Below are 15297 nucleotides of genomic sequence, written 5' to 3' on the forward strand. Positions count from 1 at the left end.
CCATACTAATACTGTGTTTGACCCCCTTTCGCCTTCAGAACTGCCTTAATTCTATGTGGCATTGATTCAACAAGGTGCTGAAAGCATTCTTTAGAAATGTTGGCCCATATTGATAGGATAGCATCTTGCAGTTGATGGAGATTTGTGGGATGCACATCCAGGGCACGAAGCTCCCGTTCCACCACATCCCAAAGATGCTCTATTGGGTTGAGATCTGGTGACTGTGGGGGCCAGTTTAGTACAGTGAACTCATTGTCATGTTCAAGAAACCAATTTGAAATGATTCGACCTTTGTGACATGGTGCATTATCCTGCTGGAAGTAGCCATCAGAGGATGGGTACATGGTGGTCATAAAGGGATGGACATGGTCAGAAACAATGCTCAGGTAGGCCGTGGCATTTAAACGATGCCCAATTGGCACTAAGGGGCCTAAAGTGTGCCAAGAAAACATCCCCCACACCATTACAGCACCACCACCAGCCTGCACAGTGGTAACAAGGCATGATGGATCCATGTTCTCATTCTCATCGCATTTTCACCCACAGGACTGCCGCATACTGGATGTTTTTCCCTTTTCACACCATTCTTTGTAAACCCTAGAAATGGTTGTGCGTGAAAATCCCAGTAACTGAGTAGATTGTGAAATACTCAGAGCGGCCCGTCTGGCACCAACAACCATGCCACGCTCAAAATTGCTTAAATCACCTTTCTTTCCCATTCAGACATTCAGTTTGGAGTTCAGGAGATTGTCTTGACCAGGACCACACCCCTAAATGCATTGAAGCAACTGCCTTGTGATTGGTTGGTTAGATAATTGCATTAATGAGAAATTGAACAGGTGTTCCTAATAATCCTTTAGGTCGTTTGATCGTTTGAGCGTGGCATGGTTGTTGGTGCCAGACGGGCCGGTCTGAGTATTTCACAATCTGCTCAGTTACTGGGATTTTCACGCACAACCATTTCTAGGGTTTACAAAGAATGGTGTGAAAAGGGAAAAACATCCAGTATGCGGCAGTCCTGTGGGCAAAAATGTCTTGTTGATGCTAGAGGTCAGAGGAGAATGGGCCGACTGATTCAAGTTGATAGAAGAGCAACTTTGACTGAAATAACCACTCGTTACAACCGAGGTATGCAGCAAAGCATTTGTGAAGCCACAACACGTACAACCTTGAGGCGGATGGGCTACAACAGCAGAAGACCCCACCGGGTACCACTCATCTCCACTACAAATAGGAAAAAGAGGCTACAATTTGCACAAGCTCACCAAAATTGGACAGTTGAAGACTGGAAAAATGTTGCCTGGTCTGATGAGTCTCGATTTCTGTTGAGACATTCAGATGGTAGAGTCAGAATTTGGCGTAAACAGAATGAGAACATGGATCCATCATGCCTTGTTACCACTGTGCAGGCTGGTGGTGGTGGTGTAATGGTGTGGGGGATGTTTTCTTGGCACACTTTAGACCCCTTAGTGCCAACTGGGCATTGTTTAAATGCCACAGCCTACCTGAGCATTGTTTCTGACCATGTCCATCCCTTTATGACCACCATGTACCCATCCTCTGATGGCTACTTCCAGCAGGATAATGCACCATGTCACAAAGGTGGAATCATTTCAAATTGGTTTCTTGAACATGACAATGAGTTCACTGTACTAAACTGGCCCCCACAGTCACCAGATCTCAACCCAATAGAGCATCTTTGGGATGTGGTGGAACGGGAGCTTCGTGCCCTGGATGTGCATCCCACAAATCTCCATCAACTGCAAGATGCTATCCTATCAATATGGGCCAACATTTCTAAAGAATGCTTTCAGCACCTTGTTGAATCAATGCCACGTAGAATTAAGGCAGTTCTGAAGGCGAAAGGGGGTCAAACACAGTATTAGTATGGTGTTCCTAATAATCCTTTAGGTGAGTGTATATATATATATATATATATATATATACAGTGTTTCACTTTTTCCACATTGTGTTATGTTACAGCCATATTCCAAAATGGATTAAATTAATTATTTTCCTCAACATTCTACAAACAATACCCCATAATGACAACGTGAAAGAGGTTTGTTTGAAATCTTTGCAAATTTAATAAAAATAAAAAACAGAAAAGCACATGTACATAAGTATTCACAGCCTTTGCCATGACACTCAAAATTGAGCTCAGGTGCATCCTGCTTCCACTGATCATCCTTGAAATGTTTGGAGTCCACCTGTGGTAAATTAAGTTGAGTGGATATGATTTGGAAAGGCGTAAATGGATGAAGTTTGGAACCACCAGGACTCTACCTAGAGCTGGCCACCTGGCCAAACTGAGCGATCAGGGGAGAAGGACCTTAGTCAGGGAGGTGACCAAGAACCCGATGGTCACTCTGACAGAGCTCCAGCGTGTCTCTGTGGAGAGAGGAGAACCTTCTAGAAGAACAGCCATCTCTACAGCACTCCACCAATCAGGCCTGTATGGTAGAGTGACCAGACAGAAGCCACTCCTCAGTAAAAGGCACATGACAACCCACCTGGAGTTTGCCAAAAGGCACCTGAAGGACTCTCACACCATGAGAAACAAAGATTGAACTCTTTGGCCTGAATGGCAAGTGTCATGTCTGGAGGAAACGGCTCATCACCTGGCCAATACCATCCCTACAGTGAAGCATGGTGGTGGCAGCATCATGCTCTGGGAATGTTTTTGAGCGGCAGGAACTGGGAGACTAGTCAGGATCGAGGGAAAGATGAATGCAGCAATGTACAGAGACATCCTTGGGGCTAAGGTTTATCTTCCAACAGGACAACGACCCTAAGCACACAGCCAAGATAACAAAGGAGTGGCTACAGGACAACTCTGTGAATGTCCGTGAGTGGCCCAGCCAGAGCCCAGACTTGAACCCGATTGAACATCTCTGGAGAGATCTGAAAATGGCTGTGCACCGACACTCCCCATCCAACCTGATGGAGCTTGAGAGGTCCTGCAAAGAGGAATGGGAGAAACTGCCCAAAAATAGGAGTGCCAAGCTTGTAGCATCATACTCAAAAAGACTTGAGGCTGTAATTGGTGCCAAAGTTGCTTCAAGTATTGAGCAAAGGCAGTGAATACTTATGTACATGGGCTTTGTTTGTTTTTATGTTTAATAAATTTGCAAAGATTTCAAACAAACTTCCTTCACATTGTCATTATGCGGTATTGTTTGTAGAATTTTGAGGAAAATAATGAATTTAATCCATTTTGGAATAAGGCTGTAATATAACAAAATGTGGAAAAAGTGAAGCGCTGTGAATACTTACCGGATGCACTGTGTGTGTGTGTGTGTGTGTGTGTGTGTGTGTATATATATATATATATATATATATATACCGATCAGCCATAACATTATGACCACCTGCCTAATATTGTGTAGGTCCCCCTTTTGACGCCAAAACAGCCCTGACCCTTCGAGGCATGGACTCCACTAGACCTCTGAAGGTGTGCTGTGGTATCTGGCACCAAGACGTTAGCAGCAGATCCTTTTAGTCCTGTAAGTTGCGAGGTGGGGCCTCCATGGATCGGACTTGTTTGTCCAGCACATCCCACAGATGCTCGATTGGCTTGAGATCTGGGGAATTTGGAGGCCAAGGCAACACCTTGACCTTGTGATTCTTCAGACCAGGCCACCTTCTTCCATTGCTCCGTGGTCCAGTTCTGATGCTCACGTGCCCATTGAAGGCGCTTTCGGCAGTGGACAGGGGTCAGCATGGGCACCCTGACTGGTCTGCAGCTATGCAGTTCCATACGCAACAAACTGCGATGCACTGTGTGTTCTGACACCTTTTTATGAGAACCAGCATTCATTTTTTCTGCAATTTGAGCTACAGTAGCTCGTCTGTTGGATCGGACCACACAGGTCAGCCTTCGCTCCCCACGTGCATCAATGAGCCTTGGCCGCCCATGACCCTGTTGCCGGTTCACCGCTTTTCCTTCCTTGGACCACTATTGATAGGTACTGACCACTGCAGACCGGGAACACCCCACAAGAGCTGCAGTTTTGGAGATGCTCTGACCCAGTCGTCTTGCCATCAAAATTTGGCCCTTGTCAAAGTTGATCAGATCCTTACGCTTGCCCATTTTTCCTGCTTCTAACACATCAACTTTGAGGACAAAATGTTCACTTGCTGCCTAATATATCCCACCCACTGACAGATGCCATGATAACGAGATTATAAGTGTTATCCACTTCACCTGTCAGTGGTCATAATGTTATGGTTGATCAGTGTATATATATATATATATATATATATATATATATATATATATATACATAGGGTCCCAGGTCTCTTCAGACTTCAGCAGGTTTTCTTCCAGGATTTCTCTGTACTTTGTTGCATCCATTTTGCCCTCTATCTTTACAAGGTTTCCAGGCCCTGATCCAGAGAAGCATCTCCATAGCATGATGCTATCACCACCATGCTTCACAGTAGGCATGGTGTTCTCAGGATGATGTGCAGTGTTAGGCTTGCGCCAAACATAGCGCTTAGCATTGAGGCCAAAAAGCTCTATTTTGGTCTCATCAGACCATAGAATCTTCCTCCATTTGGACTCAGAGTATCCCACATGCCTTCTGGCAAACTCTAGCTGAGATTTGATTTGAGTTTTTCTCTCTCTCATAAAGGCCACTTTTGTGTGGCACCCAGGCTATTGTTGCAGTATGCACAGGGTCTCCCAGCTCAGTCGTGGAAGACTATAACTCCTTTAGAGTTGCCATTGGCCTCTTGGTAGCCTCCCTGACTAGTACACTACAGCTGACTAGTGATTAAATCCATATCAGGTTTCATGTTGTAACACAGTGAAATGTGGAAAAGTCTAAGGGGGTGAATACTTTTGAGAGCCACTGTAATAATAAATATAATACAAATAATATCCATGCACTATAAATAACCACCTTATCCAGTACAGGATTATGTCCGTGTTGACCAGACTTTATTCCTTTTCCATTCTGTGAGTGGTTCTGCTGTTCATTTGCAAGATACAGGTCAGGATTGGTGGCAAAATAATAGAGACTCATTCCCATTGACAGCTATGACATCTATACATAATTTAGTTGATATACTTCAGCTTTTCAACAGGAAGTGTTTGTCCTCTGCACCTGTGAAACTCAGCGGTTTCACTGGGACTTTCCTTTCACTTCTGTTTCTCTGTATTTTTTAAGGTCAAAGGTGACCATAGGCACAATTACAGGTGTGGTGATTATTTTTTAATGGAATGGGGAAAAAGTTTGTGAGTTTGGGCTTCAATCTGGTTTTACAGGTTGATCAAAATCAAGACAGTTGAGTTGTCTGTTTCACTTACAGGTCAGATGAAACTGACGATACACAAAAATGCTTTACATTACTGTGATCTTTGAATGTTAAGAGTCCAGATCAGGCCTTTTTAAATGTCAAATCAAAGTGATAATATTGAGATGCGAAAATGCCATATCCTAACCCACCTGATGTTGTGATGTCTTGGAGTAAAAATAATTAAAAATGCCATGTTCTTCAAAGGTGATTGTTGACAGTTTGGATGGAAAACTGATCCAACAGTGTTGTGTCAGTGCAATTAAGAAATAAATAATTCAAAATAAAAATTGGTTGTGCAAGTGACAGATCACATTTATCAGATAAAATCATGGAAATCGAAACTCATGAGATACATAATAGTTTGGATAATAATCAGATTTTGGTTCAGGCTTACTTCTGTACTACATCCAACACATGGAAAGCTTTGACGTTCGGCTGTGTGTAATTCTGAGTCTCCCACTCTCCCTCTTGCATCAGTTTGTTTTCCAGCTGCAATATAGAACAGAAATGGCAGAAGTAATAGACACTTGCCTATGTTTTTCATCACTTCATGTTTCCCAGGTCACGTTATAATTGCTTTGACAAACATTTAAAGCTGCTATTTTGGAAAGTCGGTTCAAGTCTATCTTTCTCCAGATTTATGCTTTAATTTAATTGTTTGAAGTATTTGGAAGTGGTGGGGAGAGGAGAGTCCAATGGAAAATTGCATAGGTTACAGAATCTATTCTTATTTGTCACATTGTGAGTCTGTCAGAGGATGATTGTAATGCACTACACAGGTAAACGGCAAACAAATGAATAAAGCTGTTGCAGCAAAAGCAATATATAGACTTGCCAGGCAGTGCACCAGGCGTGCATGTGATTAATTAAGCTCAGGAACGTGCCGGATAGCTGAGTAAGCAAGAAGCGCATCTGATCGGTCACTCTATCAAGAGGCATTGTTTTTGCACCAGTAGGCAATACAGTCCAAAATGGTCAAAAATCATAACAATAATAAAACTACAACTATTTATGCTGCTGGTACTACTACTACTACTACTACTACTACTACTACTACTACTACTAATAATAATAATAATAATAATAATAATAATAATAAGTATTATTATTATTATTATTATTATAATAATTATAATAATTATAAAAAAGTATACATATCTGCAATAACCCCAGTAAGAACTCACTCCCTCTTAATTTTACTACTAACTGTGCCAGGAAAGGAGACAAGCCATTGGGTCTTGTACACCCCGAGATGTTGTTTTTTCTTCAGTGGAGATTTTAGTTTTTCTCTTCTCTTATCCTGCTTGAGGATTAGAATGACTCTTACTGTAAATGTGACCTTATGACTGCCTTTGTTGTATCTTAAATGTGTGACAGCACGGGGATCCAATTCATTGCAAAGGGCACAATACCACACATAAAATTGAGAGATATAAGACTGATTGATTGATAGATAATAATAAAAAAATATGCTGTTTGCCTTTTTTATTGATGGAATTTGTATTGTTGCTGTACTGTTATTTTTCAAAAGGAAAAAGTGAGAGTTTATGAATGTATGGGTGTTGATAGATGCTTAACCTATCTTTGCAAGAAGTAGGGTGTTTAACATAATATATATAAACAAAAAGTACTTATAATGTCTCTTCATTGGTATTATTTGTCTGTTAATTATTTGTTGCATAATTTGGAAACATTATGCAGGCTTTATTTTATCATTTTATGCATTACTTAAACTAGATTTTGGGATTCCCATTTCAGTTATTACCTTGTCCTTGCTGAATTACTGACCCTGCTGTAGACAAAAACAGATGGTTGTTGCTCATGAATCATCCATAAACATGAAGGAATATAATAAGAATCATACTATTAGATGAATATTAAAAACAAAACAAAAAACACAGATGTCCCTCTTCCTTTGAAGATTTTACAAGGAAGTCTGAGGGATGAAGACATCTCAGACAACAGTGTGGTGCCACTACATTTTTCAAGTGAGAAGAGTATAATTTCAATCATTCAATCATTAATATATTCAGGACAGGCCTGATTCTACCAATGTGGGGAAAAGGACTTTTACCTAAAGCACTGGTGAGGAACCTTAATCTTGCAGAGCTGCAGTCAGTCCTGCCACTGTTGTACATCTCTTCACATCCCCACCTGCTCTGTTCACAGCCTGGAAACAATGCTTGCTTGGTTCAATTTAACAAATGAATGGTACAAGGAAGTAATTTAAAGCTGAGGCAGAACAGAAGCCAGAAAATAATGCAGCCCCTCCTGGGCTAGGGTTCCTCATCACTTTTCTTAAAGGGTGTTTTGACTGTAACTGAGGAAAGTTTCCCATGTGGGCATTCAGCCTGCAAAGTGGTGTAACAAATCCTGTAACCTATCCAGAGCTGGCACCCATAGTCATTGGGCTCAGTGACAAATGGCCCCTATTATTACTTTCTGGGATTACAGCAGTGATTTTGTTTTGCTGTGGGTGCTGTGATTACCAGCCCTTGGTACCCCTCTGACACCAGCATAGGCCTAGCTGTTCTTCAATCATTACGTAAATACTGGAGATACTTGTATTTTGGACCTAGGCTGAACTGATTCCTACATGATGATATATTCCTTACTGTTGGCCCATAACTCAACCCTTATTTAACAATGCATTACTAGTATACTGGTATGTATTGCTTGCAGATCAGTAATTTACTGTTCATGTATGCTTCATTGGAATATGTAGTTGTATCTGTTAGAGAAAATGAAATATCCTGCTTATAAATGCTTCAATCTTTCTGTAAAACTGATCTGACTTCCCCTCCTCCAGGTTTACCTGATTCTAGCAAAATTATATGGTGTACAATCTTATGAATGATATAAGGAACCCATAGAGCTGAACAGCACAAACAGGTGAATACCAGCAGGGCACAATAAAACAGTTATAAAAAAATTAAACCCCTTTATTTGTTTTGTTTTATCATTTTTATATATAAAAGAAATACAAAAAGAAAGAAGACATTGACACAAAAAAACTAAACAAAAGACAAAGCCAAACCAAAAACTATTTATATTTATGGCAATTCAGTTTTGTCCACAGCCTCCACCTGGGTGACAGTTTCAGGGCCTCCAGAAGTGAGCAAAGTCCTCCTGTTGTAGTGTCCCTTCATGATTCCCGAATTGTTATTGTCGTTAAGGATCTGCTTCTGCTTCTGCCTGTTCAGAGACTGGACCAGACCCAGGACCACAGCTGCCAGCGAGTACTGGCCTGTGAGTTTCCTGGGCTGCAGGATCAGTGGGTTCGGCTGCACTCTACCCACCAGGAAGTAGGTTTTGATTTTTCCCTCCTGTTCGCTTATGCCCTTGACGTAAATCTCGCCACGGTACTCGAAGGCAAAGCCACGCTCCTTCAGGATAAGGTAGGTTTCTTCAGGCACTTGGATTTTGCCACTGATGCCCGTGCTGTCCATGCGGCTCGCCAGATTCACCGTCTTGCCCCAGATGTCATACTGTGGCTTCTTGGCACCGATGACCCCGGCCACAACGGAGCCGTGGGCTATTCCTGGGACAAAGGAAAGAGGAGAAAGGGAGAGGGGTGAGGGTTTGTGTTTTGGCCAGTTGCAACTTAATTCAAATTGTAATTATAATCACTATTATTTGTAGTTTGGTTCTAGTGGGGGGGGGGGAGATTCGATTGGAATCAGGCCTTTAGATTCACAATTGTTAACTCACTGCAGTTCAAACAACTCCAACCTCGCAAGCAGAAGACTACTCCCCATATGTTAACCTGGGATCCTATTCTACATATCCAAAATAAATACTACTCTTAATGTTCATTTCACGTTAATGCTGACAGTTTTTATCTGTCAGTTTTAAAAGTAAAAATTTACCACTTTTGTTTGTAATTTGTCTATCCACCTAAATACTAATTTATTTTATATGTGAACTCATTTATGGATAATTTGTGGATACATTTCGGGCAATACCTGAGGAAACCAGACAACCATGTTTAGAAAGGTCTACTAGAAAGCAACAAGGAAGGAAGTCTGTATGTAACCTCCTGACGATGATAGTGTAAATACAAACCTGTTTTTAAAATTAAAAGTCTGGTGTTGACACAGGCGTGCATGTTTTAGCTTTTATCACTCTTTTATTATTTAGCAAATTATTACTTAGCTGCTGCACATTGGCGATTCTGTCACAGCTAGGAAGAAGCCTACCTATCCTCAGCTCAAAATTGTTGAAGGAGTGCTTGTTGATCTCTTGGATGCTCTCATTCAGGGCTATAGTAAAGTCTGCCAGTGCGCAGAGATGGCCCCATTTGTCCTCACATTGCTGAGAAAGAAAGGAAGAATTATATTTTCGCTGATTCATATTCTTACTGTATCTACCAGAAAAAAGACAATTGTGAAATACTAATTCAAATAAAACTATTACAGTTATTTAATAGGGAGGGAGAAATGTTTGTGATCTCCTCTGTAAAATCTTGTATAATTTCTCCCTCACCCACATCAAATCTTTTAAAATTTAGTTTTTTTATGTTCAAATCAACTTTTGAAAAAAAAAAAAAACTGTTGTATGTCTCCCTGTTTGACTACAGCAACAAAGACTACCCCACATAGAGGCACACATGACTATAAATTGCAGGAATACTTGACAGTTGCAGCAATCCTTTAACAAGCAGAGAATCAGAACTTCTGTTTTTTTTTCAATCAAAATTACAGAAGATTTCATATGTATTGTGGATCCAAACTTTCAAAAAATATATTACTACCATCTAACAGCACACACAAGGTTGGTTACAGAATCTGGAAAGAAATGAGAAAATTCCTGTTGTTATCTGTAGAAGACAGGTAGTGTCTCTGTTACCTGTTTTTCAGGGGATAGTCCCGACACAGTCATATAGGTGCTCCCAATAGTTTTTATTTTCTCAATGTCTTGGAATCGATCCTCACCAAGCAACTAAGGAGGAAAAAACAGACCAGGGGAGGTCACGATCAGTTTAGTCTTTTGAAGAAGACACTGCAACTGAAATTCTACTATCCCAGATAGATTGCTGTGGATGGAATCCACTAATTTCACCTTAAAAAACATGACTTCAAGTGAGAGGAAGGTACACCAGAGACTTGTGCAATCTACAGATGTAAAACCAACAAAGTGTTTCAGTGTTGGGCCACCATGAGACACCAGATCAGCTTCAATGCACCTTGGCATAGATTCTACGAGTCTCTGGAACTGTACTGGAGGGATGGAACACCATTCTTCCAAAAGATATTCCCTCATTTGGTGTTTTGATGATGGTGGTGAAGAGCACTGTCTAACGCGTCGGTCCAAAATCTACCATAGGTGTTCAATTGGGTTGAGATCTGGTGACTGCGAAGGCCATAGCATATGATTCACATAATTTTCATACTCAAACCATTGACCTCTTGTGGCCTGTGGATGGGGGCACTGTCATCCTGGAAGAAACCACTCCCATCAGGATAGAAATGTTTCACCATAGGATAAAGATGATCACTCAGAATAACTTTGTAATGATTTACAGTGACTCTTCCATCTACTAAGGGGACAAATGGACCCAAACCATGCCAGGAAAATGCCCCCCACAGCATAACAGAACGGATCCAATCACTGTAGGGGTCAAGGCCTGTACCATTCCCTTGGTGTTACCACACATGCACTCGCCCACTTGTCGAGAACACTAGCCAGTTGAGCGTCTTTGTGACTGAAGCTCCTGCCTTTCGTGCCCCAATAATGCCCCCTCTTTCAAAGTCACTTAGATCCTTTCCTCTTGCCATCTTGATCCAACATCAAGGTCAACTGGGTCTGCTCTGCATTTGTATACATGCCACAGAGCATGATAGGATGTTAATTGCTTAATTGTATCATGCAGTATACCTGTTTGGAAGCATCTGCATTCGTTATGTTCCTCCACTTATTTATTCAGGTTTTTCCATGAATTTGAACCCATCTGTACGTATGCTATAATGGACAAAGGCCTGAATCCTAAATAAATGATTGACTGTTTACCAGATTCAGCAACTAATCAGTTTAAGAGTAATAATTGTTATACTGTAATTACATAAATAGTTTTTGCTTAGGTAACTAGCTTGGAAGTTGCACAGTATTTTTTTTTAAATTTTGGGTGGAGACATTCCCTGTTTATCATTGAACTGTTTTTAATCTAAACAGGACATACACTGCTGTTCCTATGATTTAGTCATGGGACTAAATGCACCATCCCATTAAGGCGGAATGTGGCGACTGAGCCGGTTATGATCCAGAGTCTCAAATTATTAGGTTTACAGACATAAGCTCTAGACCAAATCAAAACTTTGACCTGCTTGCCAAATCACAAACTACAAGCTTGTACCCTATCACGATTTATATGATTTCCAGAGACATTGCATTCTACTATTAATAATAATCATACGAAAAAAAGTAGAATACAAGTTTGTAATTTGTAATTTGATTTGATCTAGGAAAGTGTTTGCCCAACTCTGTTCCTGGTCGACCCTCTGCTGGAATCCTGCTCAGTTGTCATGATTTATCGATATTGTATCTCCACCTGAGCTGAAAACATTGACAAAGTGGAAATAAGACACTCATTGCATCAATTAAGGGTTCCAAAAAGAACAAACTTGAAACGAAAGCTACTAGATACAGCATTCCTTCGGGTCCAGGGTTGTGAACCAGTCATCTAAATTTTGCTTGAGCTTTCCAGAACTCTCAAACAGATGTTAATTTAAGAATGTCTTCATGTTTCAGACTTGACAAGATTGTATCAATTGCTTGGAGATACTATGAATTCCAAGCCTTTTGTTTTGTTTTTCCAAACTTAAAAAAAAAAAAAAAAAAAATATATATATATATATATATATATATATATATATATATATACACTCACCTAAAGGATTATTAGGAACACCTGTTCAATTTCTCATTAATGCAATTATCTAACCAACCAATCACATGGCAGTTGCTTCAATGCATTTAGGGGTGTGGTCCTGGTCAAGACAATCTCCTGAACTCCAAACTGAATGTCTGAATGGGAAAGAAAGGTGATTTAAGCAATTTTGAGCGTGGCATGGTTGTTGGTGCCAGACGGGCCGGTCTGAGTATTTCACAATCTGCTCAGTTACTGGGATTTTCACGCACAACCATTTCTAGGGTTTACAAAGAATGGTGTGTAAAGGGAAAAACATCCAGTATGCGGCAGTCCTGTGGGCGAAAATGCCTTGTTGATGCTAGAGGTCAGAGGAGAATGGGCCGACTGATTCAAGCTGATAGAAGAGCAACTTTGACTGAAATAACCACTCGTTACAACCGAGGTATGCAGCAAAGCATTTGTGAAGCCACAACATGTACAACCTTGAGGCGGATGGGCTACAACAGCAGAAGACCCCACCGGGTACCACTCATCTCCACTACAAATAGGAAAAAGAGGCTACAATTTGCACAAGCTCACCAAAATTGGACAGTTGAAGACTGGAAAAATGTTGCCTGGTCTGATGAGTCTCGATTTATGTTGAGACATTCAGATGGTAGAGTCAGAATTTGGTGTAAACAGAATGAGAACATGGATCCATCATGCCTTGTTACCACTGTGCAGGCTGGTGGTGGTGGTGTAATGGTGTGGGGGATGTTTTCTTGGCACACTTTAGGCCCCTTAATGCCAATTGGGCATCGTTTAAATGCCACGGCCTACCTGAGCATTGTTTCTGACCATGTTCATCCCTTTATGACCACCATGTACCCATCCTCTGATGGCTACTTCCAGCAGGATAATGCACCATGTCACAAAGGTCGAATCATTTCAAATTGGTTTCTTGAACATGACAATGAGTTCACTGTACTAAACTGGCCCCCACAGTCACCAGATCTCAACCCAATAGAGCATCTTTGGGATGTGGTGGAACGGGAGCTTCGTGCCCTGGATGTGCATCCCACAAATCTCCATCAACTGCAAGATGCTATCCTATCAATATGGGCCAACATTTCTAAAGAATGCTTTCAGCACCTTGTTGAATCAATGCCACGTAGAATTAAGGCAGTTCTGAAGGCGAAAGGGGGTCAAACACAGTATTAGTATGGCGTTCCTAATAATCCTTTAGGTGAGTGTATATCAAAAGTTGCAAAAGTGCAAAAGTTTTAGGCAGGTGTGAAAAAATGCTGTAAAGTAAGAATGCTTTCAAAAATAGACATGTTAATAGATTATATTTATCAATTAACAAAATGCAAAGTGAGTGAACAGAAGAAAAATCTAAATCAAATCCATATTTGGTGTGACCACCCTTTGCCTTCAAAACAGCATCAATTCTTCTAGGTACACTTGCACAAAGTCAGGGATTTTGTAGGCATATAGTCAGGTGTATGATTAAACAATTATACCAAACAGCTAGGTTGAAACACAATCATTAACTGAAACAGAAACAGCTGTGTAGGAGGAATAAAACTGGGTGAGGAACAGCCAAACTCAGCTAACAAGGTGAGGTTGCTGAAGACAGTTTACTATCAAAAGTCATACACCATGGCAAGACTGAACACAGCAACAAGACACAAGGTAGTTATACTGCATCAGCAAGGTCTCTCCCAGGCAGAAATTTCAAGGCAGACAGGGGTTTCCAGATGTGCTGTGCAAGCTCTTTTGAAGAAGCACAAAGAAACGGGCAACGTTAAGGACCGTAGATGCAGTGGTCGGCCAAGGAAACTTACTGCAGCAGATGAAAGACGCCTCATGCTTACTTCCCTTTGCAATCGGAAGATGTCCAGCAGTGCCATCAGCTCAGAACTGGCAGAAAACAGTGGGACCCTGGTACACCCATCTACTGTCCGGTGAAGTCTGTTCAGAAGTGGCCTTCATGGAAGACTTGTGGCCAAAAAGCCATACCTCCGACGGGGCAACAAGGCCAAGCGACTCAACTATGCATGAAAACACAAGAACTGGGGTGCAGAAAAATGGCAACAGGTGCTCTGGACTGAAAATTTGAAATATTTGGCTGTAGCAGAAGGCAGTTTGTTCACCTAAGGGCTGGAGAGCGGTACATGAATGAGTGTCTGCAGGCAACAGTGAAGCATGGTGGAAGTTACTTGCAAGTTTTGGGCTGCATTTCTGCAAATGGAGTTGGGGATTTGGTCAGACTTAATGGTCTCCTCAATGCTGAGAAGTATAGGTAGATACTTATCCATCATGCAATACCATCAGGGAGGCATCTGATTGGCCCCAAATTTATTCTGCAGCGTGACAATGACCACAAACATACAGCAAAAGTCATTAAGAACTATCTTCAGCGTGAAGAAGAACAAGGAGTCCTGGAAGTGATGGTATGGCCCCCACAGAGCCCTGATCTCAACATCATCGAGTCTGGCTGGGATTACATGAAGAGAGAGAAGCAACTGAGGCTGCCTAAATTCACAGAAGAACTGTGGTAAGTTCTCCAAGATATTTGGGCCAACCTACCTGCCGAGTTCCTTCATAAACTGTGTGCAAGTGTACCTAGAAGAATTGATGCTGTTTTGAAGGCAAAGTGTTGTCTATTCTATTATCATGTCTATTTTAGAAAGCATTCTTACTTTACACAATTTTTTCACACCTGCCTAAAACTTTTGCACAGTAGTGTATATATTGGATTAAACAGATATTTAGATTACTTACTTACTATTATTAGAACCCACAAACTATAAATGTTAAATGAGTCTGTATTTAGATGGGGATGCAGCTGTGGGGGTTATTATTTGGGTTCTGCCATTGGAGAAAGGGATCATACCCTTGAATATAATGTCTTTTTGTCCCAGGGGATATGGAGGCTGTATCAGCTCTGCACCATTCCAGCTGTGATATGGTGCTGAACCACCCACAGCCAATTGATTTACACATAAATCTTTTGACAGGTTATGTGCTAAGATAGCAGAGCATATCTAAGGCAAAGTATCACCACCTCCTTTTTTAAAGCACTGTTTCTTATCTTTCATGGGGCGAGGAAATCATTTTTTTTATCGAACAAGCGACAAGAG

At 41.1% G+C, this 15297-nt stretch overlaps 1 protein-coding gene across 2 annotated transcripts in view; it reads right to left on the reverse strand.

Moving 5' to 3' along the window:
* Positions 1–8225: 8225 nt before the first annotated feature.
* Positions 8226–15297, reverse strand: part of adcy8 (adenylate cyclase 8 (brain)) — a 90239-nt gene continuing 83167 nt past the window's right edge. For both annotated transcript variants that reach the window (XM_066687446.1, XM_066687438.1), the window contains 3 exons: positions 10153–10245; positions 9504–9618; positions 8226–8845 (listed from right to left, as the gene is read on the reverse strand). In XM_066687446.1, the coding sequence (XP_066543543.1) occupies positions 8358–8845; positions 9504–9618; positions 10153–10245 (696 nt within the window). In that variant the 3' untranslated portion in view covers positions 8226–8357. The remainder of the gene's footprint in view (positions 8846–9503; positions 9619–10152; positions 10246–15297) is intronic.

Source organism: Amia ocellicauda, chromosome 2, assembly GCF_036373705.1.
Source record: "Amia ocellicauda isolate fAmiCal2 chromosome 2, fAmiCal2.hap1, whole genome shotgun sequence".
NCBI lineage: Eukaryota > Metazoa > Chordata > Actinopteri > Amiiformes > Amiidae > Amia > Amia ocellicauda.